General features: G+C 43.0%; 1 protein-coding gene across 2 annotated transcripts in view; it reads right to left on the minus strand.

The window, feature by feature from the left end:
* The window catches only part of CACHD1 (cache domain containing 1), a 238354-nt gene that overhangs the window by 141487 nt on the left and 78372 nt on the right, over positions 1-18495 (minus strand). For both annotated transcript variants that reach the window (XM_079777692.1, XM_079777691.1), the window contains one exon: positions 6117-6179. In XM_079777692.1, the coding sequence (XP_079633818.1) occupies positions 6117-6179 (63 nt within the window). The remainder of the gene's footprint in view (positions 1-6116; positions 6180-18495) is intronic.

The following is an 18495-nucleotide window of genomic DNA, read 5'->3' on the forward strand; positions in this document are numbered from 1 at the left end:
TTTGACAGGACAAAAAAACACACACACATAAAAATTCTAATATATAAAAAGCCAGGGGCCATCACGACCAAAACAACTGGACAGACGACAAACAGCAGGCTGCATGGGGCAACAAGGCCAGAAGGGGGGTTAGAGAGGGACGACCAAACAACTGAACAGCAGGCTGTGTGGGGCTACCAGGCCGACAGGTGGGGTAGTGAGGGATGACCAAATGACTGAACAGCAGGCTGCATGAGGCAACCAGGCCAGCAGGGGAGGGGGGCAGTTGAGGGCAACCAGGCTGATGGGGGGGGGGGGGCAGTTGGGGGTGACCAGGCTGACAGGGGGGCAGTTGGGGGCAACCAGGCAGGCAAGGGGGGGCAGTGAGGGGCAACCAAGTCAGCAGGGGGGGCAGTTAGGGGCCACCAGGCCAGCAGAGGGGGGCGACCATGCCAGCGGGGGAAGGGGTGGCAGTTGGGGGTGACCAGGCTGGCAGGGAGGCAGTTAGGGGCAATCAGGCAGGTGAGCAGTTAGGAACCAGCAGTCCCGGATTGTGAGAGGGATGTCCGACTGCCGGTTTAGGCCTGATCCTAAACTGGCAGTTGGACATCCCCCAAGGGGTCCCGGATTGGAGAGGGTGCAGGCTGGGCTGAGGGGGACCCTCCCCCCACCCCACCCCCCGTGCACAAATTTTGTGCATCAGGCCTCTAGTATATCATAAACATGTGAAAAGTCATTTCAACTTCATTAGCATTCAAAGTAAAGAAATGAGAGTTATTAGATACCATTTCAGGCACCCCATTTGACGAAAGATTAAAAATTAGTAACACCAAGTATTGCAGAGGACACAGAGCAGCCAATCTATAACACACTGTCTGTAGGAAGGTAACCGTGTTGATCACCAAGAAAGTAGTTTGGGCCCTGTCCAGTTTGGCTCAGTGGATACAGCGTCGGCCTGCGGACTGAAGGGTCCCAGGTTCGATTCCAGTCAAGGGCATGTACCTTGGTTGCGGGCACATCCCCAGTAGGAGGTGTGCAGGAGGCAGCTGATCCATGTGTCTCTCCCACTGATGTTTCTAACTCTCTATCCCTCTCCCTTCCTCTCTGTAAAAAATCAGTAAAATATATATATTTTTAAAAAGCAGTTTGGCATTATCCAGTTATGTTGCACACTCTGGTACCCAGCAATTCTATTCCAGGGATTCTCCAACTGAGCTAAAGCCCTTCTCCCCACCAAGAGCATTTGGAAATTGTGTAGATACACACATCACCACCACCACCACCACCTCCATTCAACTGGCAGAGGCCAGGGATAATAATGTTCCTTCTATTACAAGAATTACTCCATCTAAACTATGCACCAGAAGATATGAACAAAAATAAAAAATGAAAACACTAGAAACAGCCCAAGAATTATCAATAGAAAAATACATAGTTTGCATTAAATGAATTACCACCCAGAATTGAAAATAAATGCACCTTAGCTACAAATCTCAACATAGCTGATTCAAAGGAATATAATGCTGAGTGAAAGTAAGAAGATACATGAATATAAACAATATACTGAAAATTTATATAAAGAATAAAAATAGTCAAACTAAATAATTAATTTGGAGAGATATATACACACATTATAGAGACCCGATGCACGAAATTCATGCAAGGGTAGGCCTTCACAGCCCTGGCTGCCTCGCGGCCTTGCCCCCCACCCACACTGTGTTGGCCTGGCACTGCCCACATCTGCTGCCATACTCCCCCCCCCCCCCCACAGTTCCACGGAGGCCCCCCCCCCATTGATCGCCCCGCAAAGGGTAGCCTGGGCCTCCCTCTTTGGGGTAATCGCGGAGCCCCCCCCCCCCCCCCCGGCCCACCATTGATGGCTCCTTGGTCAGTGACCTGGGCCTCCCTCTGCAGGGCAATTGATCACGGAGCGCCCCCCCCCCCCCCGCAATTGATCGCCCTGCAGGGATGGCCTGGGCCTCCCTCTTTGGGGCAATCACAGAGACCCCGATTGATCGCCCTGCTGGCCAGTGGCCCAGGCCTCCCTCTGTGGGGCAATCATGGGGTGATGGTGGGGCCCCCCGACCAATCGCATCACACCCACTTTGGCTGACCTGGCACTAGTGGGTGTCATAGCATGGTAGTCCGGACAGTCATTCGGCTGTTCGGCCATTCGGTCGATTTGCATATTACGCTTTTATTATTACAGATATAATCCAATAAACACACATACATACACAAAAGCAAAGGAATGGCTTAACAACCAATCAGGACAAGGTTATCTCTGGGAGAAGGAGTGAGATAACCTCTGGGAAGGTCACACAAGTCTTGCTACATAATGGTCATGCTTTACTTCTTTAGATGGGTAGAAGGTTGAGGTATTCATTTTAATTTCTTTACTCTCTATGTATATGTTTTTTATACTCTTCACATGCTAAAAAAAAAACACTTCACAATAGGAAAAAATGCCAGCTTAATTACATATTAGCTGGGACCCTTGACCTTTCTAAGTTAAAAATAGTAACTCCTCCTATCTTACAGAGCTGTTCTGAAGTTCAGAGGAGATAACAGGTGTGAAAGTGTGAGTGACTGCGATGGGGGGCCTATTATACTAGAACTAACACAGAGATAAGCAGTTCCCTAGAGATTTCATCCTGGTACTATCCAGGATCTCAGGGTCCAGAGTTCCTGGGCACTTATCAATCAAGTCAAGAAGACAGTAGGACTCTCTGTTTCCTCACTACAAAATGGGGAAACTCCTGTCCAGTTCAGCCCACAGGAGTATCATAGTGAAGTGAGAGCAAAGTATTCGGTACATTTACAAATAAAAGCTTTTATTTTTATTGTCATAGTGTCCAGAGGACTGAAAGGGAATGAAAGTCAAGTCAAAGAAGAAGGAATTATTTAATAGGACCTGGGTATTTTATTTTCTTTCTCTTTTTTTCTTTCAATTTTATTTTTCATTGGTTTCAGGTATATAGCTTAGTGGTGAGACAATCATATACTGTACATACCTGGATATATCCAGTATCCCAACTGGCACCATCCATAGTTATCACAATATTATTGACTATATTCCCTATGCTTCACTTACATCTCCATGACTGTTTTGTAGCTACCAATTTATATTTCTTAACCCCTTCACCTCTTGCACCCATCATCCCTACTCCCCTTCCCTCTGTCTATGAGTAGCCCCTGGCATTTTTAATTTTAGGCTAACATGATAATGATGATGACCTGATAATTACCTCCAAATACTGGCTGAAAAAGAGGCATAAGATCTATTTGTCCAGGGTTCTTTAGAGGGCAGACCGGAGAGACTAGGGAGAAGTTAAAAGTACATTCTGGGTAGCAGAGAGAACTCTGTTGACACTCAGAGTGAGGAGAGACAGAAGTGACTATGTGGTAATTCTCCTTAATTTTATTCATTTTAATAATTATTCAGATAAAAACAGAGTTAGCCCCACCAGTGTGGCTCAGTGGCTGAGCATGGTCCCATGCACCAAGAGGTCACCAGTTGGATTCAAGCTCAATCCCCAGTAGGGGGCGTGCAGGAGGCAGTCCATAGATGTTTCTCTTTCTCCCTCTCCCTTCCTCTCTCTCTAAAATATACTTAAAAAACAACAACAAAAACACCCACAAATAAACAAAGAAACAGAGTAAGAAGAAACTCCTATTTTGGATGAAAATATAAAATTTTAAAGTAAATTCTGTTAAAATAAAAATACAGGTAACTTTGGGCCAAACTTACTTTGAAAACTAGCTTACTTAATCATCTTTTTTTTAAAAAAAAAAGTAATACTGTTTTTATTTAACTTCAAAAACATTTCAGCATTCTAAACATACAAAAATGAACAAAACGTTGCAAATTGTGTTTAGTACAGAAGGTTCTTGAACTTTTGTTGGTGCAGTGACTCTTCACTGTGTTGACCATGAAGAGTTGTAGTTTGTTTTAAAACAACAGTTTAACGCTACCACACAACTAAAAACCATCCAAACACTTCTCATGCCAGCTGTCGCCCCTTTTTCCACAGCTGAGAATGAGCAGGACGCTATGTCACTATATACAAAAACAAGACAACCTGAAGCTAAATGGATGCCCACTGCAGTGTCCACAGGTCCAGCCTCACAGTGCACGCCCTGAGCGACAGCCCCTCCAAAAGGCACCCTCCTCACAGCCTCAACGCCAAGCAAAGCGCATCAAGAGCTTGTCTTGGTTGTTTGTCCTTTTTACAAACTAGAGATATGTACAGCTTAAACATCTTGAGACTACAGGTAACTTATCTTTTGGCGCTTCGGTTTCCTCATCTGTAATAAGGATAATATGTTTCTTCCAAGGTTATGGAGGAAAATGGCTGTGATAATAAATTGAAATTGCCTAGCAGCAGTATTAGGTGCTCAATCAGCTGCTATAATTTTAAAAATGTATTATTGAACGCTTCCAAACTTGTTCACAGTTAAATAAAGCAACTGACATCACTATAAGAAAACAAAAACTACCTGCACGTTTGAAAACAGCTGAAGGGAGAACCTGTATCTGTTACGTAAGGGAAAGCAGCAAAACTGATATCCCTGGCTCAGTTTCCTTAAAATGTTATCAGTGGGCATCCATTTAGCTTCAGGTTGTCTTGTTTTTGTATATAGTGACATAGCGTCCTGCCCATTCTCAGCTGTGAAAAAGGGGGGACAGCTGGCATGAGAAGTGTTTGGATGGTCTCCCCAAGAGTGCCCTTGAACATGCCCTGTATAGAAATCTTCCCCTGTAAAACCCTTGGAAATGCCATAATCCTAAAGCACTTTCCAGTTTGCTGGAACAGAATGAAGACAGGGATTACGAAGATAAGACTTGATATAGCAAACTACTTCATATTCATTGTAATTTCAAGTCATTTGTTTTTAAAAATACATAAAGCTAAGGAAAAAAAACACATTCAGAGCTGCTTAAACCCTATAAATTAAACCTGAAGAAACCAAAATAAAAAATTTAGTGACTAAAAACAGGAAATGCTGAACTTGAAGACTAAACCTCAGAAATTTATTATAAATAACTAACGATCCCATATATACTTTCACTCTAATGACACCTGCGAAGCTTTTGGCTCTTGGATGGCATTTCTCAAGTTCAGATCAAGTCAAGCTGTTTTCCATGAATAAAATAAAGGCAGCATCTCCGAGGTTTAAGTTATTTTGTCTTTGACCATAGCGATCTCTTCACTCTGTGGATGTTCTCAGCTACACTCTGGCTTTTAGCTTGGTCGTGTTTATTACTTAAGTTTCCAACCCAGCTTCAAATTACCCGTTGACGGTCACATAGTGTAATGAAGTGAGTGGATTAGCTGAAATCGAAACCCAGGAATCCTCTTTGCCACCCTTCCTTCGCAAGTGCGGATCAATTATTTAAGACCAAGTTCACCAACACTATGTTTTAATTTAGGAAGCAGTCCGTTTGAAGCCAGCTCTAAATAAAGTGGGCAGAGCCTGGCTTCAGAACTTTTTGACCCTACAGAGGATGGAAAGAAGATGGGAGGAAACAAGCAAAGGAAGAAGACAAGAGGAGGGGAAGAGAAATAAAAGAACAGGAGAAGTCAGTATCTACTGAGCTGCTTCTATGCCCCAATTTTCCACCTAAGGGTTTCATTTATGCTGTTAATTTGACGTGATTTCATTTAATTTTCATAATCTCATAAGGCAGATATTCTATTCTCTCTGTGGAAGACTGGGAACCTGCAGCTCCAAAAGGCTAGATCGCTTGCCGAGGGCCCCCAAGTAAGTAAGAAAACCAGAATTTGATGTGCAGCTTGTCTGATTCCAAAACCTGGGCACCTTTTCCTATATCCGATGAAATAATTTCCTAATATTTTAAATATGAGCAGTTTAGGAACTTCCAAAACAACAAAAGGAATGCAAACTAGTTCCAAAGTATAGCACACATAAAAGAAAACCATCCATATCACTGTTATTTCGATTGCCTGTAAGAACTTGAAGTGCGAGGTTGCCACCACTGTGCTTCCGATGCCTATGGATTCATCTACAGGTAACAGGAAACCCCACATGGAGGTTGCGTGGAAAGAGTAATGAAGCCACATCCAAGAGCCAAGACGGAGACAGAGAAGGTCAAGCAGTAAATAACCTCTTACCTGCTGTACTTCACTTTCTCCATTTGAGATTTTCTCAGTGTAAACAAAGGAGTTGAATATCCGCTGCAACAGAAAGAAAATGAATACACATTAGATTTTCGAAGTAACACAGCCATTACAGTGTGTGTGTCTGTGTGTGTGTGTCTTTGGTTTACGCCACAAATAGAGTCAAGCACAAAAACTTTAATTAAAATACAGTAATTTTACACAGAGAAATCCAAATATCAGCCAAAGTCAATCACACTTACATAAGCAATGCCCAGGCACTTCTGTAGTGAAATAAACCAGATGTTACACTATATTTTTCATTTTCAAAAATACATTTAATTATAGATTTCCGGAGCCTATGCCATTTTACCCGAGCGGTATAATCTGACAAAGTTGTGTTTCTCATTTAAGTCCTGAACTCCCTGAATGCTGCAATTGTTTACAGACACCAACATCCAGTGTAATAAAGCTCCTTACAGAGGATTCTTTCCATATTCTCTCCTGCCCCTGTCCAACCGGTCCCTGCCCATATTATCCATCACCTTCACTACCTAAGCACCCCCTCGGGAAAGCAACAAAACAGGGCTTTGCCAAGTATGTGTGGCCTGAAGAGAAGATGCAGTTCTTACAGGCCAGGAAATGTGACAGCCGTGCCAAGACATGAGTCCAAACTGTGACACACAAGCACACATTCTTCCACCGGTTTCTGCCTAGCCAGGACCCCCTGCTCCATACTTTGCTGGCATTGAAAATGTCTCTGCAGACTTAGGACTTTATCAAACCCTGCCACTACTAAGCAATCACAAGAGATGAACATATAACAATGGGGGAAAAATGAGAATCCAAGATATGTGTCTGGGAGAGACACACACACACACACAGCAGCAGCAGCAGCAGCCTCATCATTTATCCTAAAACTTTAAAGATGCCTCTGGAACTCTCTGGATGAGTAAGGAGTCAGACCTGGAGACGTCAGCCAACAGTTCCCTTTTGCCTTTCTATCTTCCTGCCAAGGGTTTGTCAGCAGCTGGGACAGCTTCCCAGACAACCTAACACACCTGCATGGTTGTGATGAGGAAGACAAGTGCCAAGTTCATCAAGTGCTGTGCAAATGAAGGAAGATAAAGATGCTGGGTGGTGGTGGTGGTGGTGGTGGTGGCAGGGAGCGGGAGGGAGCAAAGATTCTTGGGAAGAATTGGGATGGAATTACAGTCTAGAACATTCTAATTATGAATTAGTATAATTTTCCAATGCTCCTCTCATTCATTCAATAAATATTGTTTTTTTTCTCTTTCGTAAAAATGACTCTGCTGACAGGAAACCTATGGACTTTCAGTAACCGTGATGATAATGATATTGGCTACTACTTACTGAAGGCTGATGATGGGGCAGTCACTATTCTAAGCATGTGACATCTATTTACTTATTTAAGTCTCATAAAACATCTTTGTGACACGCATTATTATTATTTCCCTTATACGGATGAGGAAACTGGTGCATATTTATTGAGTGCCTAATGTGATACACACATTGTACTTCATATGCAAACCTTACTTACTAATCTTTATAATCTGCAGCCCCACAGATGTAAAGGTAAGACCCTGGGGAAATTAAAGCATTTATCCAGAGTCACTTGGCAAGGCTGGAATTTCCACCCACGCAGTGTGACTTCAGAGGCGGTGCTCCTAACTCTATTGTCTCTTAAGAACTGGCTACCTACCCATATAAGACCACTCCTGCTAGGAGCTCACACTTGGACACAACACAGACCCACAATCCCTTATATGCAATTCTAAAATTCGAAAGCACTGAAAATCAAAAGTTTTGCAATGACACATTTGTTAGTAAAATATGACCTGACCTGAACTTATTCGGTAGTAAATCCCAACTTCAACTGCTGTGTATTAATAGTCTTCTTTAAACCATTTGGTGTGGGTATTCATTCACTTTGATACAGATGTATTAATGCATCTGACTATAGGGTTCTGCTCCAGATCTTACTGGAGTGTTTGACCATTAGGAGGCATCAGGATGACCCTGGCCAGTGTGACTCAGTTGGCTGAGCGTTGTCCTGTGCATTGAAAGGTTGCAGGATCGATTCCCAGCTAGGACACATACCCAAGTTGCAGGTTTGATCCCTAGTTGAGGTGCGTGAGGGGGAGGGGGGCGGTAACCAATTGATGATTCTCTTACATCGAGTTTCTCTCTGTCTCTCCCTCTCAAATCAATAAAATCATATTCTTTTTTTAAAAAGAGGCATTAGGATTCTGAATCCAAAACAGACTGTTTTAGGAAAGAGATTAGGAACCTGTAGACTTCCATTCCTACAACTCTAAGCTCCCAGTTTTCTGGTAAACACCTTTTAATGCTTTTAGAGTCTCAGTCAATGTCACTGCCACCCACATTCCCAGCCCATATTCTATGTTCTTATAGAATTTGATTTTCAAAACCTGCTCAGGACCAAGGAAACACTTCTAGTAAAAACTAGTGGCCCGGTGCACAAAATTTGTGCACATTAAAAGGGAATTAATTAGAGGAAATATTTTAATATTGCTATTTGCCCTTTCTCTAGAATGCAAGTGTCAGAGATGAAAGAAAATTAGTAAAATGTATATGAAAATATCCCTCCTGTCAGAGTCTGGGGCACGCCACAGGACCCAGAGTCAAGTGTCCGTCCACCCGCGTGTGCCTCGAAATCGCAGGAGACCCAGACCCAGCTGGCCCCACCCCCATTGGGAGAGACCCAGACCCGGCCGGCCCCACCCCCATCAAGCCCCGCTGGGCAGGGGACGCAGCCACTGGTCCCCGGGCCTGGTGCCGGGCGGGGGTGCAACCTCAGGTCCCCCATCAAGTCCTGCCAGGTGGGAGGCACAGCCTCAGGTCCCCTGTCAAGCCCCACTGGGTGGGGGGTGCGGCCTGAGGTCCCCCGCCCCAGCCAGGCACCACGCAGCTTCAGGTCCCTGCTGATCGGTCCTTACGGCGTCACAGTGTGACAACCATTTGCATATTAGCCTTTTTATTATGATGATTAACATAATTCATGTAGTGTCTCAAGATTTTGGTGAGTGTGGTCAACTTTGTATTTCATTTCTGGCAATGACATTCCAGTGTTAAACAACGGTGGATTCCTCGGCAGTAATAAGGAATATATGTGGGGACTTGTCCGTGAGGCTATTTCAGTCCCTGTTTTACTCACTTATTATCGTAACAATTATTAATGATGACTGCTAATACTTTTATGTGGATGTTTTTATGCCTTGTAAGCCTTTCTACATATTCTACACCCTAGTAAGTATAGATGGGTAAAAGAAAAATTTCAAAGCAAGAAAGAAGTTACAGAGATGAGCAGGAGTGATTCTGCAGACTGCCTATTTCATATGGCCCTCTACCCACTCCTTCCAGGAGTGAAAGGTGACCTGATCATAGTTTGGGGCTACCACCAAAGCCAAAAATTTTGTCCTTCTCTCTTCCCCTGTGGGGAGGAGTGTTAGTGAGAAACCAGTAGAACCTAAACAAGTAACTCATAGCTAAGCAGGTCAGCCAGTGGTGTCTGGTGCAAGGTTAAAAGTTCAGGCTCATGTGTGTGCGCAAGATCTCAAGGTACAGAGGGAGTTTCCACTACACTCTAGCTCAGTGATTTTCAACCAGTGTGCCACAAGAATTATTAAAACATGCAATTTCTGGCTACTTAGTCAGGGGCACTGACCTCTTTTCCCTTAGATTGTAAAAAAAAAAAAAAAAAATGACAATAGCCAACACAACAATAGCCATATGGTGTGAATTTAACAAAATTATACCTATTTTTTGTCAGATCTGCAAATATATATATATATATATATATATATATATATATATATATATACACACACACACATATATTTGGTATGCCGCAGAATTTTAATAGTTTCTGTGTGCCATGAGATGAAAAAGGTTGAAAATAGCTGCTCTAGGTCAACGGACCGTACTTGTCTTTCTTAAAACACAGCGCCTGCTAAGCCAGCTCTCAAAGGCTTAGTTTAGTACTTTCATAGTTTATAATTTCACATAAATGGTTAGATTTGATCCCCACAACAACCCTCTGTGGTAGGAAGGGCAGGGATCGGAAACCACTTTTACAGATCTAAAAAATGATGGCTCAAAAGTTAGAGAATGTTTCACAGGTATAAAATTCAAGTGCTGAGGTCTGAACCTATGACGTGATTTAAAAACAGGCACTGCTTTTAGCAAAGCTGTCAAGTTTATTCACTTCACCTTTTTGTTCAGGATAATCTAGGAATCTTAATGCCTGCATGTAGAAAACAAAAAGGATTTGGGTATTTTTTTATCCATTTATTGTAAGCAAGATCCAATGTGCTGGTATAATCTTATATATATGACCAATATCAGGAATAATTAAGAGGCCCAGACAAAGATTTTTATTTTTATTACTTTCTATTGCTATGTAAAACTGTGAAAAGAATAGAATACAGTTTTGGGTTTTTTTGTGTTTTTTTTTTTTGGGGGGGGCGCTTTGTTTTTTATTTGAGCCAAAAATTCCAAATGATATACTAGCTGACATTTTGGTGACTTCGGGGTAAACAGTTTCTTGGTCACTAGAGGACTTAGAAAATGAAAATGGAAAAGTTTCCCTAAAACATAAAAAATGCTGAGCAATCCGAGAAGACCAGCTTCTTCAGTCCTGGGGGATGACTTACTCACAGTAACAGGGATAGGGAGAGGGTGGGTGTGTGGGTGGGTAACCTGCATCCTACTTCCAAGTTGTCACGTCCCCTTCTATCAGCTCCCTGGAGGACAAAAGGAATTCCAGAAATTTGAACTCTTCATTTGAGCACCACCTGCAGGGAGAGTCTGAACTCTCTCCTCAGTGTACAAATGCCGCCAATGGCAGAAATATTGCCCACCTTTGCCCATTATTCTCTCGCGCTCCTGTCAAATACTAAAAGTAAACCTAAGTTTTGCTGCATGGTGAAAAAAAAATCATTAAAATGGGTGAGGAGTTTTAAAAAGTTACTTTACCTAGAAATATTTCACGGAAAACTGTTCATTAGTTACTTTATTTCCACAATAAAAAGGAAACAGTAACAATGGCAAGATGCCTTATTCTTCCGCTCATGAGAACCGAGGACTCGGATCTAAAGGCAAGCTGACCTGCCTCTCATTAATACACACACTTTGGAAAACTGCCAGGATCTTCTAACGTGAGTGATGTGCACATCCCATGACCCAGCAGTTCCCATCCTTGATATGTACTGAGCAGAAACGTGCTCATACGTTTATCAAAAGAAAAGCATACGACTGTTCATAGCAGCACCACTCATAATAACCCCAACCTGGAGAACATTTAAATGCGCATCAGCAGTAGAACAGACAAGTAATGGGTGGTGTATTCACACAACGGCACATTCGGGGACGGGAATGCACAGACGACTGCACCATGCACCAACATGACGACCCTCACACACATCATACTATTGAGTGACAGAAGCCAGACACCGGAAGACAGAGTGTACGGTTCCATTCGTACCCAGTTCAAAAAAACAGACAAAACTACCATCCTGCTGGAAGTCAGGGTGGTGGCTACCCTCTGTGAGAGTGAACAGAACAGGGCGTGCAGGCCGCTCCAGGAAGGCTGAAACCTCCGATTCCTGGTCTGGGGGCTGCTACAGGTGTGTGCTCGCTTTTGGGGGAATCCTTCAAGCGGCACAATCATGACTGTACACTCCTCCGTGTGTCTGCCACACTTCAATAAGTTTACCTTAGACATACATGCTAGGCCGTCTCTTTAAAATATACGATGGCCAAATGTTTTTGCATATTTTAAAAACTATATGTTTTTTTTAAAAGGACAAGAATCTAGTAACTGGGCTATTATAAACACTCAAAGAAAAACCAACACCCCAGTCTGTAATCCAAATGAAACGGGGACTGAGCCAACCGGAGAGTCACAGAGGAAGTCACAGACAGGGTTTCCTAAGCCCTCCCCGAGGCCATGTATTAACTGCTCCCTCAAACTCTTACATACGTAACATAATGCACATAGTTCTTGAACGTCCCACCCAATGGTACTGTACAAACCTGAATTTTCAGCAAGAAAAAAAAAGGTGTCTTAATGAGAGTTTCATCCAACCTGGATGCTCTAAATCTACGTAACACAATTTTTAATCAAACCTCCTTGTTGCATATTCTGTTCCTTTACTCCCTAAGCACTGCCTCCCCCCTCCTCCCTCAAAAGGGAAGTTCAATTCCAATAAAGTTAGAAATTGAAGAATCATGTAACATTTGAACCCAGTCCCCCTAACTCTACTGCAAGAGAAGGGAAGACACCCTGCTCTGCCTGTATCTGTGTGGGTGCGCTGTGGAGCCTGCTCTCCCCCACCTACGGGTGGCACCATAGTCCTCACGCCCTACTCCACTGACCCACCTCCCCAACCCCATCACCTTCCCTCCCAAATCTCTCTGTTTAATTGAGCCTGCTTAACAGATGGCAAGAGAATTCCACTTTGCTGGAACAGGAACAATTATGTGAGTATTTAATAAGATGATCAGTCCAGACAGTTGGCCCCACCTTCCCATTCCCAACAGCTCTGCCAAATTTTAACTAGATATTTAAATGAATGGTAAAGCACAACACCACAGTGAAGAAATGAAAACCTTTATAAAGCCTAATGAGATTCTGTTGGTCTCCTTCCCTAATCTTTGCTAAGAAAATGCAGGACTGAATTTCTATTCACAAGATTATTCTCTTGATGTTTACAAGGTTTCTGTCCCCAGCCAATTTGGCTGACAGTTCACTAATAGCTATTTTTTGCTCTGGATTTCTTCCTATGATCTAGGAATTGTGGCCAAAGGGGAGGAAAAGATAGATGACCACGGCTATCTCAAGAAGCTGACCAACTTTCACCATTAAAAGAGAAAGTGCTGTCATTAAAACAAACTCCAACAATCAGTGCGCAGGGAATGAAAGGCAACTTAACTTAAGTGTTTCAGGAAAGAAAACATATGCATGACTTTATTCTGCCCTGAGCATGAATAATCTTTTACTAGGTTTTAAGGGCTCCCTCCTGCCCCGATTAAACATTGTCTGATTTTTACCAGACTATTTAACCTCACACTGTTAAACATATGGAATGTCCAGAAAATGACATTACCTTAAGGAGGCTCATCATTCTCTATTCTGAGTTTGCAAATCCAGTGCTATAAATCTCAGTCATTAAAAAAATAAAAATAAATCTCTAAACCTGCCCGTTCTGAATATAGGTGGCTCAAGAAAATAGTTTACTTAGAGTATTAAAAAGGTTACCACTAAAAGAAAAATCGAAAATAACCTAAAATGTCCAACCACAGCAATAGGGGACTGATTAAATTACTCTTTATTCAATCAAGAAAATATTGCACAGCTATTATAATAATTGTTTTCATTGCTAATATTTTAAAAGCATTTTCATATACAAGTATTGTTCTAATTATGTATGTGTGGGGGAAGGGGGGAGTGCATTACAAATAATAATGTTACCATGTATATTATCAAGGGCCCAGGATGGATTCAGATGCTTTATAACACATTATCTCATTTAATATTCACAGCATCCTTTGATAGTAGTTACTTTGTCTTCATGTTGCAGAGGAGGAAACTGAGATTCTGAGGGGTTTAACTTGTCCAAAGCTGACCATTAGCAAGTGGCCAAGTCAGATGCAAAATTGGTCTTACTTCCAAGTTTATGAATTATCTTCTTATGTGAACACAATGCAACAGAGAAAACTCACGTAAAAGCTAAAAAGTGACCAAAATAATAGCAGGGCTTGCCCATGACTAAGGAATGCAAAACATATTTTCTTTCTTCCCCATCCCCCCACATCTCAATCTCAAAATAGAGCATGTACTTCCTGCACAATGGAGAATGACAAACATTTTTCAGAGTTGTCACACTCAAAAAAGGGGGCATACATTTAGAGTTACAGCTACACTCTACAAAGAACCATCTGCACTAGATCCCCACCTGCAGAACTTTCAGAGGAACAAATAAACCCAAGGGCTTCTGCATGATCCCCACGAGAAAGGCTGGGTCTTGAAAACCACAGTGACTTGCAAGAAACAAGGCTATTCCAGGTTCATGACAAAGGGAAATGCTTAGGTGCTGAAAATCACGGCAGAGGAAGAGGCCTAGATTGGGAATTTAAAACAAAGCCAATCAGTACACAATAGATGACCTTGTGCAAATGGTACACTGGGTGCCCGTGTCCTGGTCTAACAGACTTCCTTGTTCTGGTTTAAGGTTGCTATATATAAAAATGGTAATGGCTATTGTTCATATAGTGCTCCTTATCCGGCACTAGGTAGTTTGCATGCATTAACTCAACCTCATAAATGTGAAGAATTTATATAGAGTGCACTAAAAACATTATGAATGTATTTCACATAGCATTGTGATAGTTATCCAAACAGCCTCAATAGTTATTCTATGATTGTTCTCTTCTAGTTCATCTTTAAAGACTATTCTCTTAATGACAGTTCTTCTCTGATGGAGGAATGGGGAGAACATTATCTGTATAGACACTTACCAACTTCAGTCCCACTTCATTCTTAACCTCCCACCAATGGTAACCTCTCCCTTTTCTGTACTTCTGTAGCAAAGACGGTTTCTGCTACAATTTAAATAATATGGTCACTGTAACAAAAAAAACACCAAACAACTGGAAAATATGTAAAGGAAGAATAGGAAAAAAAAAAAAAGCTGTTGTCTGACTACTCAGTAAAAACCAACTACTGTTTACATTTTACTTTATTTCCTTCCACTCTTTTGGATTTCTAGGTCCTAACTTTGACTATGCCATGAATTCTTACCACAGTGCATTGTACACAGTGGGCATAAACAAGCATTTGTGTACCCATTAGTCTAGGCATTAAATCATTCAGATCAGTATTGTGATTGGTTACTCAACCAGCTAGCAAAAAAATGGAGGAAGGTGTCCTTTCTCTTTAAGATAAAAAATGTTCCCCCCTTCACCCTGTTTTCCTTCCCTGTCCTCTATTGGCTCTAAACATACACACACAGCCTTGCAGATACTTCAAACTCACAAAAGAATCAAATTATTAATTCCTTAGTCTGATGGCATTTAACTTAACACCCTTCAAACCAACATGAACTCTGAATAGCAAGAAAGCATGTGGGAGAGCCACGAGTTGGTGACAAGTGTCACCTTTACAAAGGGCTGCCTGTTTGGGTCCACTCTACCCCTCAAAAGAAATTACCAGCAAAAAGGAGTAGCTTGCAGTCTTGAGTTAGCAGGGAAAATCTAAAGCAATAATCTCAGCGAGCAAAGTTTCTAGTCTTGATCGCTAGATTTCCTGTTGTAGCATTCAAAACCAGGACAGTGGTGGGTAACTATGAAGCCAGAGAACAAAGACAGGCGAAACGAGACAGAAACCCTTCTCTAAATTCAATAAAGCTTCAGGAGGGTTATTGGACTTTTTCTTTTTCTTCGTTTTTGTTTTGGCTTTCAAAGGGGGTAAGAGGGGGAAAGGCGAGTAAATCAGTTCCACATGTTGGAAAGATCCAGCCTTTAGCCAATGTAACTTGACTATAAGTAATATTCATGACAATGCACATGGCAACCTCTCAGAAATGGAAAGCTGAGTTGCCCAAATGCTTTGCAGATGGTGCCAAATTTCCACTCCCCTGACTCCTAATTCTCCCACTCCCCACCCCCAAGATCTCCATTAAGGCTTCTTTTTGTTTGTTTGTTTCACCTTGAAAGAAAAAAGAGAGTTACTTAATGGCTGTGTGTTTCTTTTTGGGGTGGGGTACACTTTATGTGTATAAGCCTTTCAATATTTAGTGTTCTGTGGGCTCCCAAACCCACACAAATGCTCAGGTCCTTGGGAACCCACCCACTAAAGACAAAGGGAGCTGGAAACCCTGAGATGCTTACCCTTCCAGACCTTTGCTCCCACGTGCCAGGCGGGACCGAGGCACATGGGAGCAAAGAATTTTCAGTTTAATTAATAACTCAGTCAACCAATCATGTCCTTTCTGAAGGCGCCGGAAACCATGTAAAAGATGGCCCCATATTCTTAAGAAGCTGATTCTAGGTGGGAGAAGAAATTAAGAATTACAAAGTAAGAAGGAATATGAACAACGCAATACAGAACTCGGTGTGAACCCTGGGCTTGGCAGAGGCTCCGGTACGGGCGGAGTTGGGAGTGGGCAGGAAGAGGGAGGGACCACTTGGAAGAGAGATGGGACTTGGGCTCGACTTCGAGGTCAGATTTAAATAGGACAAGAGAAAAAGAGCTTGGGGGAGAGCATTGCGGAGCCTTCACGGAGAGGGTCTGTACTCAGCACTTTCAAGCAAGCCCTGTTCTGGATGACAGGGATACAAGAATGAGCCTAACTAACAAAACCCCTGTCTGTGTGCACCCTATATTCTAAGTCCCTTGGCCTCAAGAAAACCCTTATAAAGGACTTCCTAAGCACTGGGCCATATAGTAGGAGGGGTGTTCAAAGCTGAGGACATTGCTTCTTCTAGGAAAAGCTCACATTCCAGAGAAAGACACCCAAGTCAATCATAATGAAAAGTCAGTTTCAAGAGAAGCTTTTGGAAATAAAATGGAACGAAATGGAATAAAAATGATGAGGCTAGACCCGTGGTCGGCAAACTGCGGCTCGCAAGCCACATGCAGCTCTTTGGCCCCTTGAGTGTGGCTCTTCCACAAAATACCACGGCCTGGGCGAGTCTACTTTGAAGAAGTGGCGTTAGAAGAAGTTTAAGTTTAAAAAATTTGGCTCTCAAAAGAAATTTCAATCGTTGTACTGTTGATATTTGGCTCTGTTGACTAATGAGTTTGCCGACCACTGGGCTAGACTATGGAGGTATTTCAAGCCAGAAAGAAGAGTTGGATTTTATTCATAAGGTAGGCACTTGGTAAATATTTTTTAAGGGGCCCAGTGTACGAATTCGTGCACCTTAAAAGGAACTGTGGGCCGCTAGGCTGTGGTAAGCATAGGGGTGGGTCTCGACCCATCCTCTGCGGCCTGGCCCAGCCCCTCCCACAGTGGCCCCTGGTCCCCTGTCTGCCTGCAGCCCCGCTCCCAATGCCACCACTCCCACACGCTGATGGTGCTGGTCCCACTCACACCCACTGATGGCCTGGAGCGATTGGGGCCGGTGCCAGCAGTGGGTGTGAGCAGTGGCTGCTGCTCCCCGCCCCCCATCACCCCTCAGGAGCAGGGGGAGGTGGAGAAGCCCTCAGGGGCGATCAGGGCCAGCTGCCGCCGCTCGCACCCACTGATGGTGCCAAGTGATTGGGACCACTGGCGCTGGGCACCGGCAGCAGGTGCGAGGGGCAGTTCCGGCATCGGCTGTGGGTGCGAGTGGGGCCAGTGCTGGCAGTGGGTGCAAGCAGCGGCTCCAGAGCCAGCAGTGGGTGCAAGCGGGGCTGGCGCCGCCAGCAGGTGCAAGCACCAGGCGGGACCGAGGCACGTGGGAGCAAAGAATTTTCAGTAACGACCAGAGGCTCGCCCTGATGACAGTGACAGGTGCCCCACCTTGGTCTGGTGCCCCTGCTCACCTGATCCACCATCCGCACACGCCCCTGGGTGGTCAGTGCATGTCATAGCAACCGGTTGTTCCAGTTGTTCCACCGTTCGGTCTATTTGCATGTTAGCCTTTTATTATATAGGATGAGTTTGTGAATAAATGTATATTCCCCCCAAAATAAATTTTTAGCGGAGGTGTTTTATGAAGGTTTGTATTCCACATGCTCAGAACCATGCACCCACTGTCCTAAACCTGTCCCTCCACTTAGAAACAGTTACCATCTCAAGGGTGGGTGACAACTATAAGAACCAAATGAACTGCATCAGCTTCCAGTTTGACACTCCAAGGACCTTGAATTATCTCCTCTGTAAAATTATAAAATCCTCTAAGGGACTGTTCATTCAATTTTGCTAAATCCCTATAGCGCTAGACCAATGTTATGAATTGAGACTGAGAAATAATTGTTAAAAAAATAATTTAGGAATAGTTTAATGAAAAACAACTGCTGTGGGTTAAAGCACAGTTGTGATGTTGCATTCTGAAATGAAGGCTAGTTTTTGACATTTTAAAATATGCTACTGTGAAGTTGTTTGGATATTTTTCAAATGAAATGTTCATTGCTCCCATATCCAAATAGAGAGAATTTTTATAAATGCAATTTCTAGTATGTCCTTAAATTTAAAGAGATCCCTTTTTTTAGTATAATCAAGTAAAAGAAACTATAAATCAAAACTTATCACAAAATTAAACAGTGTCGAATTGCAATTCTAGAAACTAGCTCTCTGCCTGGGTGAAGTCATTTAGCTTCCCTAGGCCTAGTTTCCTTCACCCATAAAAAGGAAAACTGGGCTAG

This window comes from Cnephaeus nilssonii, assembly GCF_951640355.1.
Source record: "Cnephaeus nilssonii genome assembly, chromosome: 7".
Classification (NCBI taxonomy): Eukaryota; Metazoa; Chordata; class Mammalia; order Chiroptera; family Vespertilionidae; genus Cnephaeus; species Cnephaeus nilssonii.